Here is an 18897-nt window from a genome sequence, read left to right as displayed (position 1 = left end):
GCGATATGTTTCGGTGCTGGGCGACCTAAGGGGTGAACGGTGGGGCTTCATTGCAGCATACGCGCCTCCCATGCTCACAAAGGACCTTTTTCGAGAGCTGCAGTTAGTATTACGGGAGGAGAGTGTAGATATATGGGCCTTCGGGGGGGATTTCAATGATGTAATGGAGGTGGGTAGGGACAGGTCACGCACGGGAAACTCCACCCGGGCGGGCCCGACGGCACTCCATGGCTTTGTTGACTCCAATGGTTTATTAAGACACCTGGAGGGTGATGCACACGAAAGAGGTGAGGTTCTCTTTTTACTCCCATGCGCACTAAACAATGTCTAGAATCGATTATATTCTTATCCACTAGAACGCATCCCAACGGCTCACATCCGCGGCCCTACTAGCCAGGCGGATTTCTGACCACTCTCCTGTATTAGTGACGTTAGAGAGCAGACACCAAAAACCGGACACAAACTGGCGCCTGAGCGCATACCATTTGGGACCCCCCCGAGATAGTGGAGGGGTTGACAAATAAGTCCAATGAATACTTTGAACACAACCTAGGTTCCGTAGATTGCCCTATTACGATCTGGGAGGCCTTTAAATCTGTCCATCGGGGGGGAAGCCATCTCTTTGGTGGCCGCCCATCGTCGGAATCACACTCGGGGAAATCATAGAAGCCGAGGGACAGGTCTCTGAGCGGGAGGCACAATTTTTGGAATTGGGGGATGCGGCTTCGATGGAGGCCCTGGAAACAGTGACCTTGCGTAATCTGGCCTTGGACAATGCTCGGGCTGCCCGCTGGTCGACTCAGATTTATGAGCGGGGGGGGGGGTAAGGCCGGAAAAACGCTAGCCTGGTTGGAAAGGAGGGAAGTGCGCAGGGGATATGTTCAAGCTATCCGAACATCGAACGGGGACCTGTTGACGGAGGGCCCCGATATTGCGAGCGCTTTTACCAATTACTAGGAGCGTCTTTACTCCCCCCTGGAGGATGCTACCAGGACATACTGCTCAGATTTCCTTGACACAATCGCTCTCCCGCGCCTTACCACACAACAGAGGGAAGCACTGGACCGGGAACTTATGAAGGACGAACTGCAGTCGGCGCTTGCACAACTCCAAACGGGGAAAACCCCGGGACCCAATGGGTTCCCAGTGGAGACCTGGAAGTGCCTTGGTGGTTTCCCTAATCACACACATGCACCGCATGTTCCTTTGGGGTAGGAAAATTGGCTCCCTCCCTCGTATCTTCGGGAGACCTGCGTCGGAGTATTAACCGAATCGGGGCAGCCCCCCCCCCCCCCCCCCCCGAGGGATGTGCCTCAAACAGGCCCATCTCATTGATAAATGGGGAGGCTAAAATTCTAGCCTGGGCCCTGGCCAACAGATTGCTGGGGTAATCGAATCTTTGATCCACCCTGACCAGTGCGGATTTATGCCGCATAAATCCACACACATGAACTTGCGCAGACTTCAACTGGCCCTGGACCGCGCCTCAGAGATATCTGACCCGCTAGCGCCATTAGCGATCGACTTTGAGAAAGCATTTGATTCGGAGGGATGGGAGGCCCCGTGGGATATCTTACACCGAATGAACTTCGGACATGGTTTCATATCCTGGTCCAGGCTCCTATATGAATCCCCCGTGCCAAAAGTCAGGGTGAACGGGAGACAATCTAAATCTTTTCCGCTGAGGCGAGGGACTAGGCAGGGCTGCCCCTTCTCGCCCTCGTTGTTCCTCCTCGCAATTGAGCCGCTTGCGATCAGGCACCGGGGGGACGATGGATGGTCGGGTTTTGTGTGGCCCTGGGGGGAGGGAGGACCGGGTCTCGCTGTATGCTGATGACCTTATCGATCCCGGCAGACCGGTGGCTTTGTGTCCAGAATCCTCACAGACTACCAAAGGTTTTCCGGCCTCAGGGTGAACACCCAGAAAACAGTGTTCTTCCCAATCCGGGGAGGGGGGGCAGGAGCAATCCTTGACCCTTGTCCATACCCGGTTTCGGTTTGTGGTTTCTCGTATCTGGGCATACAGATTAGCGTCTCGTTGGAGGAGTTCCTCCAATTAAACCTGCAACCGGTTCTTGACAGACTTGCAACAGACATATCCCATTGGCAAGCCCTAGCACTGTCTTTATTGGGTAAGGCCACTGTATTCAAGATGTTGGAACTCCCGAGACTATTATACGTTCTACAGAATGCCCCATTGCCCATCCCCCCAGGAATTTTCAAATGAATAGACAGACACATACGGACTTCTCCTTTGGGATGGGAAACAGCGCAGAATCGCTCTTAAGGCACTAAATCGCTCCATCTGGGAGGGAGGGATAGGGCTACCATGCATCCACACATACTACCTAGCGGCACAGAATGGGGTGGTAAATGACTGGCTGCATGACAACAGCGCACTTCCCCATATCAGCATGGAGATGTCCGGTATGTACCCACTATCCCCCTCCCTCCAAGTGCTGTACGCCCCCCGGGGTGGAATGGCGGGAGTGTCACGCATGTCACTCCAGATCCGCCACACATGGGAAGAAGCACACCAGTACATAGGCTGGGGTTCTAGCCCTACGCTGATACATCTTATCTGTCATAATGCATACCTCCCGGAAATTCACAAAATGGGATCCCTGGGAAAAGCTTGGGATACACACACTGGCACAAGTGATTCAGGGGAGGGAGGGGCGCATGGTTGAGTTTGACACCCTCAGGGAACACTTTAATCTGGGCCTGGGTGACCGGTTCAGATACATGCAACTGGTCCACGCCATTAGGGAACAATTTCCAGACCTGGGGGAGGTCCCGGCTTGCTCCCCCCTGGAAACCAACATCCTCGGGGAACGCATCCATTCCAAGGTCACTTCCAAGCTATACCAGGTCCTTAACTCCTTCGGCACTAAGGAGCTTACTACACTGAAAGGGAAATGGGAAAGAGACGTGGGCAGGTTGGAGCAGGAGGAATGGGTGGAGGCCCTGATGATCCTGCAGTAATTGACAGGGTGCACGTAAATGCCAGTATGCCGTAGCCCGAAGAGAGTGGAGAAACACTGGAGACAACCAGTAATCCTTGGGAAGGAAAAGGGGTTACCGGGTTGCCAGTAATCAGATTTCATTCTGCTGAAGCCACAGAAACAACCGGTGAGCCTAAATGAAGCAAGTGGGTTTCCAGGTGGCCAAATAAAGTGAATTACATCTCGAAAACACTGCATCAGGGAAATGGCACCATTGCTAAAGAAGCGAGAGCATTTGTAAAGCAAGTTATTTGTGGGTTATTAAACCCTAAATTGACTTGCATAATAAATTCCTGGAAAAGAAGTATGCCAGGTGAAGTAATGTATCTGCATAACAAAGTATGTGTGTAATACAAGAGAGAATCATACAACAAAGTCCTGGCAGAGAAGTAGACCAGGTGAAGTTTAGTAGTTGTGTAACGGTCCTGGCAGGAGAGTATCAGGTGAAGCGATGTGTATGATAAAACCCTGGCAGGAGAGTATACCAGGTAAAGGTTGATATATGAATAAAAAAGCCCTGGCATTAGTGTGAGAGTATCTGGTGGGAGAGTGTCCCAGGTGAAGACCAAATACCTATTGTGAAGAACTTCAAGGAAGGCCATGCCCTTGAATTAATGAACTGTTGTGGAATTGTATGGAGAAAAAGAAAGCCTTTGGCAAGAGGCATTCCCTTGGGATTTGCAACATATAAAAGGGGAAGAAAAAGCTTGGTGAAGGGAGCCAATACCACAAGAGAAGCAAAGAGTACCAAGGGGGGAGGGTAATCCTCTTCGAACTTAAGTATTCTTTTTAAGTGGTATAACCTAGATAAAGAATCCAGGGAAGGACGTTGATCCGTGGAACCATGAACATTGTTTGTTGGAAACCTTTTTGTTGGATTTGAACTTTTGCGTTGAACATGAACATATGAGCAACTGGAAACCACAAGAGTCATGGAATTGGGCCAGAATAGGATTACAAACGCTGAACAAATCTTTTATTTGGACATCTCGTCACTGGACAGAATCTTTCGTTTTTGTTGAGGTAGGGAAATTCCTCCTGGATTAGGGATAGTGAGGCAGGTTCCAGCCCCTTTTTATGTTAATAAAAGTTTGTAACCACAAACTCGTCTCCTCTGTGCCTGTGTCTCATTCCTGGCTCCTCACAATAACTAAAAACTAAATGCCTGACAAGGAGCTTTTATGTGGGGTGGGAGAAATAGCCATTGAAGTGTTGTGTAGGGTGAGAAAGCCAAAAGGTGCAGGAAGGACTGGTCGTGAATCCTTGCAAAGTCAACGGCCCAAGAAGCGCATGTTACTAAGCCCTGATAAAAGACATTGGGCCTCATTACGACCTTGCCGGTCTGAAAACAAGGGCGGGGCGCCGAGGAGCTTACCACCACTGTTGATTCCGGACCGGCATATTACAGGTCTGCCTGCCGGAGCCTCTGTGCCCGACAGGTCTGACCCTGCCAGGCACAGCAGCCACGGTAGGCAGACCTGTCACGGAAGCACCAGCGCCGTTAGTAACGGTGCCGGTGTTTATGGGCCCCCCCGCCGCCTTTTCCAGCCGCCGGGGTTGTAATCTCTCAGTGGCACCGGGAAGTCAGGCAGCGTTAAATATGTATGGGTCCGGCAGCAACCGGCAACCCGCCGGTAGCAACGGCAGGGTTACCACCAGACTCTTAATGAGAATCATTGTCTTAAAAGGATCAGTTCTCCAGCATGGGGTCTGGCATGGATTCACATGCTCATGAATATTCCCCGTCAGTCCGGGAATCCTCGGTAAAGGAAAAATCAGTATCAGTTTAGTTTCTGATCTGTCTTTCTCAGTAGTAACCAATCACTGGTCTCTGGGTCATACTGCCCCCAGCCAATGACTGCCCTCTCCCTAAGCCCCGCCTCTGGCAGCCATCTTCAGATTTTTACTGCACGCTCAAGTGTTGGGAGTCCTCGTGTTTAGCTCTTGAGCTTTTGCTGCGTTTTCACGCTTTTTCAAAGAGAATCTCATTTTTCTTTCAAATAGAGCAAGCTCCACCGTCTCTATATCCGATTAACGGGGATCCGTGTCAGATTTTTCTACGCGCCTCAAGGGTGAAGAGTGAAGAGTTCGTCGAGTTACGCTTCTTGGAGGATTCCAGAAGTTTCTGCGGCCTACCCGACATAGCCCAGGAGAAAGGAAGCTCGACGCCCGGAAAGCTGTTCCGGGTTTGCCCTGGATGCCAGCTGCAGAATGTGTTCAAGGAGGACGAGTACTCGAAATGTCTCTACTGCCTTCATGAGGACAAAAACACACATGGAGAAGGACTGTGCGTTTTGCGGGAACATGTCGGAACGGACCATCAGGGACCGACATCTTCATCTCTCCAACTGGCTGGAAGGAAAGAGCCCGTCAGGTGAGAAGAAGAAGTAGTCCGAGTGGTCTAAGTTCTGTGAGGGCGCCCCAGCGGCGGGGGCCCAACAGAAGGCAAAGCACCGCGAATCCGCAGGCACCGGGAGCGCCGAACGGTCCGGCTCCTCGGCTGCCAGGCAGGGCGCACCCTCTCCAGCGCCATCAACCACGAGCCAACGCTCTGGCTCAGGGAAGAGGAAGGCCGAGAACCCAGCGAAGCTTCTGGAGAGGCCCCCGTCAAGCTCGAAGGATCGGGCCGAGGGGGAGCGAGGCAGTGACCCTCCCCCCAAGGTGAAGGCCACAGGCCCACACAAGGTGGTAAAGGCCTTGATTCACCCGGCCAAGGCCTCTATCGAGGAAGTCGCGGCGGCCCTGGCACAGCCTGTGGAGGCTACACCAGTGGAGGTGACCTCGGGGCCCAGAGTCTCCCTGCCTCCGCAGAGGGAAGCCTCTTTCAGACCCATCGAAAAGACCCCCGCAAAGACCCTGGTGGAAAAAGAGGGGGGGTGGTGGCCATTGTGGACACGGACACAGCATCCGCGGAGGAGCTGGTAGAAGTCTTAGAGGGCCTCGAAGAGGCCCGTCCCCACGGGAGGGATCCCGACGAAGGTGACAACGAGAGTGACGGCGGCACCAGCAAGGGTCCTAGTCACCCGTCGTTCCCGTCGCTTCCGGAGCCGCATGATAACTCGGCGCCCATTTTGTTGGCAATACAATACTTATGTTCGGAGATAAGGACGAGATTGCTCTTACCACCGACAGAGGATCCGGAACAAAGCTCGACGGAGGAAGCCCCCCGAACAAGAGAAGACGGATCCATCCAGCCCCACCTTTTCAGCCCTCGCGGCCTGCTCAGCCTTTACCCACGTTCCCCGCACCCTGGGGATGACACGGGAATGGCCACGGCGGGTACCGATGGCGGTGACGACGGGACAGTGCTCCCATCGCCCACAGCCCGGGCCTCCCCACCTGACGAGATCGGATCTTTCCATGCAATGATCGCTAGGGCATCCAAGCTTTTTCAGCTCTACCCTGAAGAGAAGAAGGAAGGTTTCCTTTACCAACGGCACGAGGCCAAGAGGAAGACAGTCCTCGCCGTGCCTCTGCTGGATGACATCTGGGACGAGGGTCTCACCCTTCAAGAACCCATCTACGACGCTTGCCAAGAGGGATCGGTACGAGAAGAAGTACCGGGTCCCCGACACGCCCCCTTTGTGCCTTAGAGCACAACCGACCCCTGACTCGGTCGTCTCAGCGGCGGCGAAGGAAAGAAGCTGGACGCAATGGGACGAGTTATCTCGTCGGCAGCAACAACGATTAAGGTTGCCAACGCCCTTGCGATCGTGGCCCGCTACGACAGGGAGTTATGGTACAAGATCGCCCCCCTGTTGGACTTCCTACCGGATGACAAGAGGGCCGAGGCCCTGGAGATCTTGCAAGAAGGAGAAGTGGCATCGGATCATGCCATTACGGTGGCAACGGACATTGCCGACGCCGGTTTCCACCAGCTAGGCAACAGCGTTTGCCTTAGATGACGAGGGTGGCTCAAGGCGATGGATTTCCACCAGGACGTACAAGCCAAGGTTTTGGACATGCCGTTCGACGCGAACAATCTGTTTGGGAAAGCAGTGGATGAGTCCCTCCAAGCCATCAAGGCGGACATAGAGACAGCTAAGGCCATAGGCGTTCTCCGGCAACGAAGGCCGTACTTTCGGAGCACCAGAGGCAAGCAGGGTGCCTCCAAGGGATTCGGCGGTGGCTCCTCTACGTACCGCCAAGCGGCTCGCTCCTCATCTCAGGAAGCCTACAGAGATGAGGCAAGTCGGGTGGACCCCGCCGTCGTCGCCAGGGAGGCCAAGGCAGCAAGGAGTCCTCCAAGCAAGATTGACGGGCCCCCACCGAAGCACCCCGGTGGGAGGCTGGCTGGCGAAGTTCGTGTGGGAGTCCCTCTCCACCGACCGTTGGGTGCTGGACGCCCCGGACTAGGGGCATGCCCTCGAATTTCTAAAAAAGTGCCCCCGCATTCCACCCGTGGCCAGGAAAGAAAATCACGTACCTAAACTGCTTATGGAGGTAAGGGCGATGCTCAAAAAAGGTGCCATCAAGCTCATCCCGAAGAGGCTCCGGAGTATACTCAAGGTACTTCCTCGTGAAAAAGAAGACAGGAGGATGGCGCCCCATCCTGGACCTGCGACGACTGAACAAGTACATCAGGGCACAGTAGTTCCGGATGGTCACCCTCCAGCACGTGCTGGGACAGCTGGAGGAGGGCGATTTCCTAGCGTTGTTGGATTTGGAGGATGCGTACTTCCACATCCCCATTCTAACGGGACACCGAAAGTTCCTCAGGTTCGTGGTCCAATGACAGAACGACCAGTTCAAGGCCCTCCCGTTCGGATTGAAATCGGCACCCAAGGTGTTCACCAAGTGCCTCGCACCGGTGGCAGCACGGCTGCGCCTGCAGGGGATCCAAGTCTACCCCTACCTGGACGACTGGCTTATCCGAGCAAGGACAAGGGAGCTCGCCGTAGATCACACAGCGAAGACCGTCCAGCTGCTCACGGACCTGGGATTCTCCATCAACTTTCCCAAATCCCACCTGGTCCCGTCGCAAGTCGCACTGTTTCTGGGAGCCAAGCTTGACACAGTGGCGCGTCTGGCCTCGCCGTCTGAGGAAAGGACGAAGGCCATCCTCGGCAGGGTGCAGCGTCTGCTGGCCACAGACGTGGCCAGGGTGAGGTCCATGAAGTCCCTCCTCGGGATGATGTCCTCCTGCATATATCTCATGCGCATGTGCAGGCTTCAGATGCGCCCTCTGTAAGAGTTCCTCGTCGCCCGCTGGATCCAAGTGACAGGCAGCTTTGAGGACAGGATCCCGCTCAACGAGACCTTCCGACGAGCGATCCGGTGGTGGGGCACCCGTGCTCATTTGGCAGCGGGCACAGACTTTCAGACCCCATCCCACCAGATAACGGTGATGGCAGATGCCTCCCTGGAAGAGTGGGGAGCGCACACCGGAGAACTTCACGCGAGAGGCCTTTGGCTCCCGGAGGAGAAACCGCTTCACATCAACATCCTGGAGCTCTGTGCAGTGTTCTGGGCCCTCAGGTCCTTTCTCCCGTCCTTCAAGGGCAAGGTGGTGAGAATCTTCACCGACAACACCACCACAATGTTCTACATCCGGAAGCAGGGAGAAACCAGATCTCCAGCTCTCTCCAAGGAAGCCGAAGATCTGTGGCATTGGGCCGTCGCCCAAGGGATGTTTCTAGTGCCCTTTCATCTGGCAGGGATAAAGAACACCATCGCCGACTCACTCAGCAGGGAGCTGCGCTCGTGCCACGAGTGGGAACTAAGTCAGGATCAAGTGGATCGACTCTTCCGACGATGGGGAAAACCGCAGATTGACCTGTTCGCGACGGCGACAAACTCCAAGTAGCAGAGGTTCGCCAGCAGGTTTCCCCAGCCTTCTCGTTCCCCTGGGACGGCCTGTTCCTATATGCGTTCCCTCCGCTGCTGCTCCGACTCATCAACCAGCTCAAGAGGTCCTGGTGCAGGATGATCCTCGTCGCACCGGCGTGGCCGAGGCAGATCTGGTTCCCGGACCTTCTGAACTTGTCAGCGTCCCCACCAGTCAAGCTGCCGACGGACGCGGATCTTCTCTCCAGAGAAGGAGGCGCCATACTTCATCACGACCCGGAGTCGCTGAGCTTGCAGGCCTGGCTCCTGCAGCGCTAGAGTTTGGAGGGTACGATATTCCAGCTGACTGCAGAGAAGTCCTTGCAAAGGCCAGGGCGTCCTCAACTCTCAAGTGCTACGGACATAAGTGGAAGAGGTTCTCTGTCTGGTGCCGTGCACAGAAGATTAACCCTCTACGGATTACAGCCCCTCAAGTGCTGCCATACCTACTGTCGCTGGCCAAGGCTGGACTGGCTCACGCCTCCATCAAGATACATCTGGCTGCGATCTCCCGATACACCAGAACTACAGGACGGGTGTCCTTGTGGTCCCATCGCCTGGTGAAGGAATTTATGAAGGGACTGTTCCGATCGTTCCCATCGGTGAAGGCCCTGCCCCGGCGTGGGAGCTCAACATGGTGCTGACCAGGCTCAATGGGGCGCCATTGGAGCCCCTGCATTCGGCACTGTTGAAGTTCCTGACGTGGAAGACTGCGTTTCTTGTGGCCATCACCACAACACGACGAGTCGGAGGGATCCAGGCCCTATCCTGCAAGCCTCCATACTTGACTTTTCACGACACGAGGGTGGTGCTGAGGACGCACCCTTCCTTTATGCCCAAGGTGCCGTCGGACTTCCACCTTAACGAGCCCTTGGTGTTACCCGTTTTCTTCCCGTCGCCTTCGTCACCGGCCGAGAGGACTTTGCACTCGCTGGATGTGGCTAGAGCGCTGAAGTTCTACGCACAAAGAGTTTTCGGAAGACATCACAGCTATTTGTGAACTTTGGACCTGTGAACCAAGGGAAGGCTCTCTCGAAGGCTTCCATTTCCAGATGGCTCTCCGGCTGCATCATACACTGTCATCGGTTGGCAAACTGACCATTGCCTGGCCGTCCGAGAGCCCATTCGACCAGCGCTATCGCTGCTACCACGGCGTTCTTGTCTGGTGGGCCCCTGCTGGACATCTGCAGGGCTGCTACGTGGAGGTCGACGCACACCTTCACGAGTTTCTACTGCGTCGACTGGGATTCCAGGGAGGAGTCCAGGGTCGGCCAAGCGGTGCTGCGCAACCTGTTCGCCTAAGGTGAGCCTGGTGAGGAGGTAAGAATTGCTTAATGTTGAGTTTTTGATGTAATGCTTAATGTTGAGCCTTTGCCACCTCCCGTTGGTTTTGCATGTGTGTAGTGCTATGTATTCTTATATTCATGAGCATGTGAATCCATGCCAGACCCCATGCTGGAGAAAGAACAAGTTACTTACCTGTAACTGTTGTTCTCCAGCATGGGTCTGGCATGGATTCACATGCGAACCCTCCCTCCTAACCCTTTGCGGCTCTTCACTTGGTCATACTGCCACTTTGCGTGCTAGCAAATCTGAAGATGGCTGCCAGAGGCGGTGCTTAGGGAGAGGGCAGTCATTGGCTGGGGGCAGTATGACCCAGAGACCAGTGATTGGTTAATACTGAGAAAGACAGATCAGAAACAAAACTGACATGGATTTTTTCTTTACTGGAGGATTCCCGGCCCGACGACGGGGAATATTCATGAGCATGTGAATCCATGCCAGACCCATGCTGGAGAACAACAGTTACAGTTAAGTAACTTGTTCCTTGTGAAAACTGCAACCCTGATGGAAGCTCGTTCTGGGACAGAAAAGCTGAGAAGGGACCAAATTTACATTGAAAAGACCAATGAGAAGGGACTGCCTGGAAAGCAACCAGAGTATAATCAACATCCGTGAAGGGGTCCTGCATCCTGTAGGCGAAAGCAGAGAGGATGATGAAGCAGTCCGGACAGAGTAGCTCATGAAGGAGTCTGCGCAGGAACTGCTGGATTATGTTTGTTACACAAGAAAAGAGACTTCAGTATCGGTTTTGTGAATTCTTGAGTTGGTCCAAGTTGGAACATTTGTGTTGTAAGCTTATGGTAGCCTGTACACGAACAATTTGTTTTGGTTAAGTTGAACATTTCTGTTGGCCATTCCATTTGAACACTGCTTTGTATAAGAGTGTCTCAGGAGGGTCAATTGCTTTAAGTGTAGGCGTTTGGAACGTTATGATTTTGAAACGGCCAAAAGGGGAAACCTCAAATTACTCATGCCATTTTTGGTGCCGTTTTCTTAGGTATCCAATCATCATTTCAACAGAACCCCAATAGTTCTGGTAGACATTCTATCCAACTCATACCTTGTACATAAGACCAATAAAACAATTTCTTTTGATAACCTTATTCACTGTAACTAGGCCTGTGTTTGCTTGACCATATCCCTCCTCTCCCAATCCCACAGAAAGCAATTGACTAATGGAAGCTCTTTTGAAAATTGGCTCTTTTCTCAAGAAATATGATGTACATTTGAGGACTCGGATTTAAAATCTGTGTTGCTGCTTTGTTAAGACAGTTACCTTCCAAAGGGATGTCTCCTCAGCTTGCTGAGACTTTGGCAAGCCTTCTGCGCTGTATACACATATCTTGGAAGATTATGATAGTTTGAAATGGCACCTTTTGCCTAAATCAAAGAACTTTGTAATTGTCATAGGTAAAGCCTATATTAACAGGTATCTACAAGACACTTTTGTCCCATGATTAGTGTATGTACTACTGTGATGTGTGCAAACAAATAAATGCAAAGTGCCACACCGTTTCTGCTACTCAGTCACAACTTGTAGACATATTAACAGTAACTTGAAGACTTGAAGGACGCAGAATGCAAAACACTTCACACTTTGACGTCTTTAAGGGTATATTACATTTTTGTATTTCTATTCAGTTTCAACATTGGTCAAATTAAATATTCTGGAAGCAACTGATGTTATTTGGAAGAAGATATTGATTGTCTACTTTTTTTAATTCACATACACCAACTGTGCAGAATTGACATAAGCATATGTCTCTGCGGTGGAAAATTCGTATGGAGATGTCAGCTAGACCAGTGAAAATACAGGAAGGTCAAAATGGCAGTTTCCTTTTTTATTTTGGTCTTGGAGTAGCCAAAATGACCATAGAGCTTGCAGGAACATTTGTCACCTTCCCCTGGCCCATCTATGTCAATATTTATGGGAGGACAAAAAACTATTTTCATAAAGTTGGTTTATAAATGGTTTTTTCAGCAGACAATAGTTCAGTGGGTGGTGTTTGCATAGGAATCCAACTATATTAGTACAGATTTTGTTAAGTTCTTTCAACCAGCATGCGACTGTTTTGACCATGGAAAACATCTGTTGAGATGTGAGAAAAGTCATGAAAAAACCGTTTCTACTAAACTACAAATCACATGTCGATGGCCCAAATAGTCTTTAAACTTACTTCAAATCTGGAAGTTTAAAGATCGGATAGGGTAATACAAATGAAGGAAGGCTCCTTTGTGGGTAGTCAAAAGAACCATAGCTATGACCAATTCAATGTTCTGATTTAAGATGGTATGTACTTTCTTGTCCATCTTCCAGAAAGAGATGCTCAGGGACTCCAACAATGCCAAAATGTAGCTATACATGGATGGGGTTATCCAGGATTCTCACTGATGTCCTTGGTGTAAACTCAGGTGCGGCTTCTAGCAAAGAATTGAAATCAGACGTTGGAAGGAATAATCAATAAATCAAACTAGCTCCAGAATCGACCCAAGACAAGGGCCTCATTTAACTACAACACAGTCATGACATCATAATGCTAGTAAAAATAAGCCTTGAAGATGCGTACAAGTAAGAACATTCTAAAGAAGATTTTAAGTTATAAATGGCACAGAGGCACAGATACTGCTGTCTCTACATGATTAGCTCTTGCTACACGTTATTCAGTGAAATCGTTGCTGTCAAGAATGGTGCTATGAAGACATTAGAGATCTACTATTAACTACTATACAGGGCGCAGCATCCTGCCATTTTAATGAAAGCGAAAATGTGGTGTAAAATTTGCCCTCCCAAAGTACCTCTTTAACGATCAAAGGTATCTTTAATTCTAAAAGTAGGTTTTGAGTGCCCCAAATGTGAAAAACGCAGAACTTCGACTACTCCACACAGATGCCTTTAAATAACTTCTGGAGTCCAGAAAGAGTTAAAAGGGCAATTCCGTTTGTTCTGCTTTCATTGCAGAAGTGATCCAGACACCACGCGTGGCAAAACATTCTGACCTCCTGCTGGGTGTAAAGGATAGGAGGAAAAGACGTTCATGAGGCATGGAGGAGAGGTCTGAACTCGCATGCAAAGTTACACATGCATGTTAAAAAATAGAAATAGAGGTTTGCTATTCATTGATATTGTTATGAATTAAGGTAGGCAGGGTGGACAGCTCAGGAGCAACGGAATGGGACTATTCGTGCAACATAGGTTTGATCCACAGTATGGCGACGAGACGTAAGAGTCCAGCATTAATGGCAATATAAATAAACAATAATAAACATAATAACATGTTCACCCTTCTTTCAATGACTTAAACGTGGCAGGAACACCTTTTGAAGTATGGTCATGCATAGGTAATTTGGATATGTATGTCCTCTGCAATCTAGCACACATTGCTGGCTAGTTGTTATTTTGTAAATGGTGGATCACTGTTAGATCATGGTATTTTGTGGCTATTTTGTGGCTCCAAAACTTATTGCTGGTTTCTAAAAAATAGTTTTCACTACTGAGCTACGGAGCGTTAAAGGATCAAACAAGTTCTATGGTTCGGTAAGTTTCACAAAGTGAAAATGTTTCTGCAGTCCTTCATACAACTTTCAATATAAACCCATACATGAAGTTGCTTTTCCATAGAAGTAGCTTATTTTCCTGATTTACACTGTAAACACATTACACTGGTCACAGGAAAAAATAAGTAGACAGCAACAGGCATGCAGGTCTCTGCCACTCTATCCGACCACCTTTGCTAGGTTGATTAGGTGCAAGCATGGGCCACAAACAGGCTATGTACTATTGTGTTGCCTTAGCTGAAGGACAGACTATAAACATACACAAATTGTTCTCTCTCCCAGTAGGCAGTATTAGCTACTAAGAAAGACTAGAATACAACGAAAAAATGCATAATTAAAATATTTTTTTCTTGCCTAAACAAACTCCGGTTGAGAAAAAAAACAACCGCTTTTTTTAACTCACAAAAAAATCTATGACTCCAAAATATTAAAAGTTGGGAGTGAACTACTTAAGTCTGAAATTGCCATCAGTGACCCTGACCACTGAATGTTTACATTAACATTGGTGCCATCATGTTAATGTTTAGAAAAGGGGACAAAACTTGGAACACTCACCTTTTCTTGAGCTGACCTTACAACGCTGACAGTCTGTTTAACTCTGAGATCCAGTGGATCGTTGATGCCATCTTCCTCAAAAGTGACCTTCAATGAACTCTGAAAACAGAGAAAAAGGAATTTCTGCATTAATGCACAATGACGGAACAGAATTTACAAACAGAGCCAAATATTCTAGCTGCAGATACTGAACACAAATTGCAGGTCAAAGTCAAGAAAGACTACTGAAATGCAGTCTTCAATGGCACCTGTAACAGCAGACTCTAGAAGCCCTTCTTAGATCTTATTACAAAAAAATAGGTTACTGAAATCGGATAAGCAAAATCGGATATAAAAATGGAACTGGATATGCGCACAAAAAGAGAATGAAAAAAGGAAAGGGCAGTAGACAGTAAATGAAAATAATATACTTGCATTCGTTCTAATTTGCCGCGTGTACAAGCTTTCAACCAGACATTTTTTGGTTGTTTCGATTAAGGAAACAAAAAACTCCCCAAAAAAAGCTGTTTTGAAAAAAAACAAAAAAGGAGTAAAGCACAGTAGTTGTGTGTTCTTAGTGTATATAAAATGTTGTAAGTAAGAATCTGTATTGTCTGTAAATAGGTTAGCATTTTAATGGCAGCATGCTGGGAGATACACATACATGTTTGGCTTCCAATGCTGTTTACTTTCAGGCATGTGGTTATTCGGTTGCTCAAGATACATGGGATTGTTTACCTTGTTGCCTGGGTGATGTGGTAAGAATCTACATTTCATTGCAGAATATAAAATGTTCTTCCCATGGGCAGGGATTCAGTTTACCTGTATGGGAGTGGGTCTTGTGTCTATACAACTTGAATATAAACTGTTTAAGTGCTCAATGGAGTTATTGCCTCTTTGGATTGCTGCCAACGAACATAACAGATTTGGCGACGAGTGCCTGAACCCTTGGAGGCCCCCCTGCTGCTTATTGCTGTATTCTGCAGCCGGCATTCATCGACTTGATCGCGGCTTCATATCTAGAGATTGGAGTGTGGAGCAAGCGACAAAGGAAGTTTGTGTTCAAGATGTTCCGTCCCAGCTTCCGTGCACGCTGGGATTGCCTGACTCGGCAAAGTCGTACCGCTGTCCTTTGCACAACCCTGTGCTGGGCGTTTGCTGCTGTGTCGCTTAACTCAGTGAGGTTGCATCAACGCCTTGGGGGTCCATATTGTATCAGTGGATTGCATCGGCTAGATCTGGAGATCTGAGGAACGGAGCTCTAAGTGTGCGACGTTGTGCGCATTACCCTGAGGTGTTTTAGAGTTGCCTAGCAACGCGCAACAGCTCTTTCCGGTCAGTTGTTTAGTGCCCCTCCTCGGCTGAGTACTTGCACATGTTTGTATTTTTAATTTTTTTTTTTGCATAACTGTACATTTCTGGCTTTTAGAAGGATCTGAGCAGCAGAATTAGTACCTTGCCGCCTCAATTTCTACCCACTCCAGGGGAACTGTTGGTTAAGTGCAATACCTGGAAAGAGGATTTCCAGGATTATGTTCTGGCATTCCATTTGCCCAGTTACAGCATAGGAGCGCAGAAAAGTGCTTCTTATGTATTAATTGGGATTTGAGGGCAGGCATATTTATAAAAGCCTCCCAGATCTACAACCAATTGCTTCAGGGGCATGAGAAGTAGAGGATGCATTAAATTCGCATGAGGCGAATTAAAAAAAGATGGACGTGCATTATGAGAAAAAGATAAGTATCACTTTCCAGCGCTACTATTTTGGTACAAGGCACTAGGGTTCTGATGACTATCAAGGATTTTGTGACTGCCCTCAGTGAACTGGCAAACAAGTGCAATTTCAGGACCACATATAAATGAAAGAATTAGTGACCAATTCATGATGAAGGTAAAAAAACGAAATAAGGGAAGAAATATGAGCAAAAGGTGACCCCCACTCTTGATGAGGTGTTGGATTTAGCAAAAAGGATTGAACACGTTATCCTGTGTGAAGGAATTGGAAAAAAGATCAACTAAACGTTCTGTTGCTGCTATTGACGTCCAGAAGCATAGAAACCCCACACACTAGTAAGAATAGGGGGAATATGTTTAAACCTTTGATATAAAGTGAGGTTCAGAATGAGAGCAAATTGATAGCGTGTATACAGATCTACTCTATCCACAGGTCCTAAGAAGTGTTTTCGGTGTAGGAGTTTTGCTCACTTTGGCAATAATATTGGCCGCTGTAAGGAAATCATGGTGGCAACAAGTAACACAGACACAAGTGATCACAGTTCAAGGGTGTTTATTGAACACTGAATGCAGTATGCAGATTGTAAAAACGCCTAATCTAAATCTAAGATAGGAGCAAGCGTCGACTATCAAATGAAAATAAGGCTGTGCTAGTGGCATTGTTTCAAAACAAAAGGGCATATACTAAGAAACCTATTGCTAAACATTACAACTAATACAAAAAGGGGGATAGCTTTCAAGAAAAAGAAAGAAGTGTTCTCAAATAATATGTCAGGATGCGGTAGCCTGGGTCTTCCTTCCCCCACCTTTTGCGTATGGGGAAAGATGGGAGCTTGGAGCACAGTACAGTCTCGGGTTTCTCCTGAACAAGACGACAGTTCCAATGGCAGTTCTCAGGACTGTTGATGGCCAAGTTTCGTTTCCTTTGAAAGTCTCTTGCCTTCGGGACCAGAGGTGTTCAAATAAATAAAAAAAGTTCCTTCAACCAAATGAGTTCCTTTACAGTGATAATGGTTCATCCCTTGGGTCCCCCTCTCCTGGGCGCTGATCCTTCTCAATTGTAATCCACAGTTCAGAGAGGGTGATGGTTTCACCCATGGGTCCCTCTCTTCTGGGCGCTGACCCTTCACGCATCGTACTCCCCCATTTATATGTCAGTTATTTTCTTACTTGAAGTTTGGATCATAGCTTCACCCCGTGGACCTCCCTCTGCCGGGTTCGGACCTCTCTGGACTGCTAGTACTTGGATGATAGCTTCATTCATCTCTGGATTTCACTCTGCCGGGCTCGTACCCTTCTTCGGGTTCACTCTTGCCATTTCTTAACTTTTGCTTTCACTTTTCTCAATCTTGGGGTGGCGACTTTTCATCCTTGGATCCCCCTCTGCTGGGCTAAGACCCCTCTCGATTCTTAGCCTCCCTGCACCGGGTTTACTGTGGCTCTCGATCAGGGTGATAGTGGCTCACCCCTGGATCCCTCTCCTAAGGGTGCTGACCCCCTTTTACTTTCAATGTGCTCTTTTTACACAGTTCAATGTTTTCAGGATTCACTTCCCTTTCTTTCACAGTGCTTGTAGGTCAAAGCCTTTAGATTGTACAGGGATTTTGCTTGACCCTCTTTATGACCACATTGACCTATTTCGCTGGCCTTCTTACGGCTTTCTGGTAATCTTAGTTTCACTCAGATGGGGATCAGAGTCTTTTGAGTTAGCACCCACATGGTGCCAGTTTCCCCCTTTGGCTGGTCTCCCCTTCACACTTTCTACATTTCATTCAAAGTTTATTGCACATGGTTCAACTTGCCACTCCTGCGATTCTCACTCAACACAGCCCGGTTCTTATCGGTTCTCTCCTCGACTCACCAGCTGTGATAAACCGCTTGGCTTTTCTCTCTGGAGTCAAGGCAGTAACACGGGAGCGGGAGCTTCTCTTGCTCCTGCTTATCGGCATAGGCTTGCCCAATGTACCGTTGACATCTGCTGCAGGACACTTGTGCTATTCACTGTCTTATGCTCTCTTCCACGAAGGTTCCGCGGGTCTGGGATAAAAAAGGGCAAGCTCACTTCTCTGCCACCCTCTCGATTCCTGCCGCCCTTCTCTTGAACTGCCACGCTTGATTAGCCGTCTCGTTGTGCTGTCTGCTGTGCTCGCCTTGCTCGTATTGTGCGCTCCTGCTCCACCTTTTATCCCTGTGGTGAAAAGGAAGGGCCGTCATGTGTGTGTGATTTAAGTTAATTGCCTGACTTTGCCTGACTCTTCTGTTGGGACATGTCAGGTGAATAGTTTTATTACAAGTCTGTTGTGCAAGCACTGACCAAAGAAACGGGAGGATGGACATTTCTCTTAAACAGGTTCTGAAGAACTGCCTGGCCAAACTGGGCATCAGCCCGGGAGCTCAGGTGAAGACAATAGTGTCTACAAAAAGCAGAGGGAGACACCCACGTAGCAGCCTTGGCAATGGATTCCCCAAGGGACATATTTCTGGAAGGCAACAGCAGCTGCTTTGCCACAGACCAAATGTGCATGAAGATCCTTGGGGGGGCTGAAGTCCTTGAATTGTATGAGCTTCTGAAATGCATGAAGCGATCCATCGTGAAATGGATGCTTTTAAAGCCAGTTTCCCTTTTGGGTCCCCAAAAGTAACCGAGTTGTGGGGAGCATCTGAAATTGCTCATTCTTTAAGGTAAAACTTCAGAGTTCTTCTGACATCCAGATTAAGTAGAACCCTTTCTGCATCCGAGACCGGATTCAGAAAGAAAACCAGGAGAGATGTTAACTGGTTTATGTGGAACTCAGACAATTTTTGAAAGGAAAGAAGGATGAGCGCGTAGCACAACCTTACCCTTGTGAAAAGTCAAGAACTGGAGTTCGACAGAGCTTGGAGCTCGCTTATTCTTCTT

The 18897-nt window shown here is 49.0% G+C and overlaps 1 protein-coding gene across 1 annotated transcript in view; it reads right to left on the bottom strand.

Moving 5' to 3' along the window:
• The window catches only part of C2CD2 (C2 calcium dependent domain containing 2), a 1192289-nt gene that overhangs the window by 906976 nt on the left and 266416 nt on the right, over positions 1-18897 (bottom strand). The window contains exon 3 of the mRNA XM_069636030.1: positions 14286-14384. Within this exon, the coding sequence (XP_069492131.1) occupies positions 14286-14384 (99 nt within the window). The remainder of the gene's footprint in view (positions 1-14285; positions 14385-18897) is intronic.

Source organism: Ambystoma mexicanum, chromosome 7p, assembly GCF_040938575.1.
Source record: "Ambystoma mexicanum isolate Mex_15411 chromosome 7p, UKY_AmexF1_1, whole genome shotgun sequence".
NCBI classification, from domain to species: Eukaryota; Metazoa; Chordata; class Amphibia; order Caudata; family Ambystomatidae; genus Ambystoma; species Ambystoma mexicanum.
The sequence above is the reverse complement of the archived record's forward strand: the minus strand, read 5'-3'. Positions and strand labels throughout refer to the sequence as shown.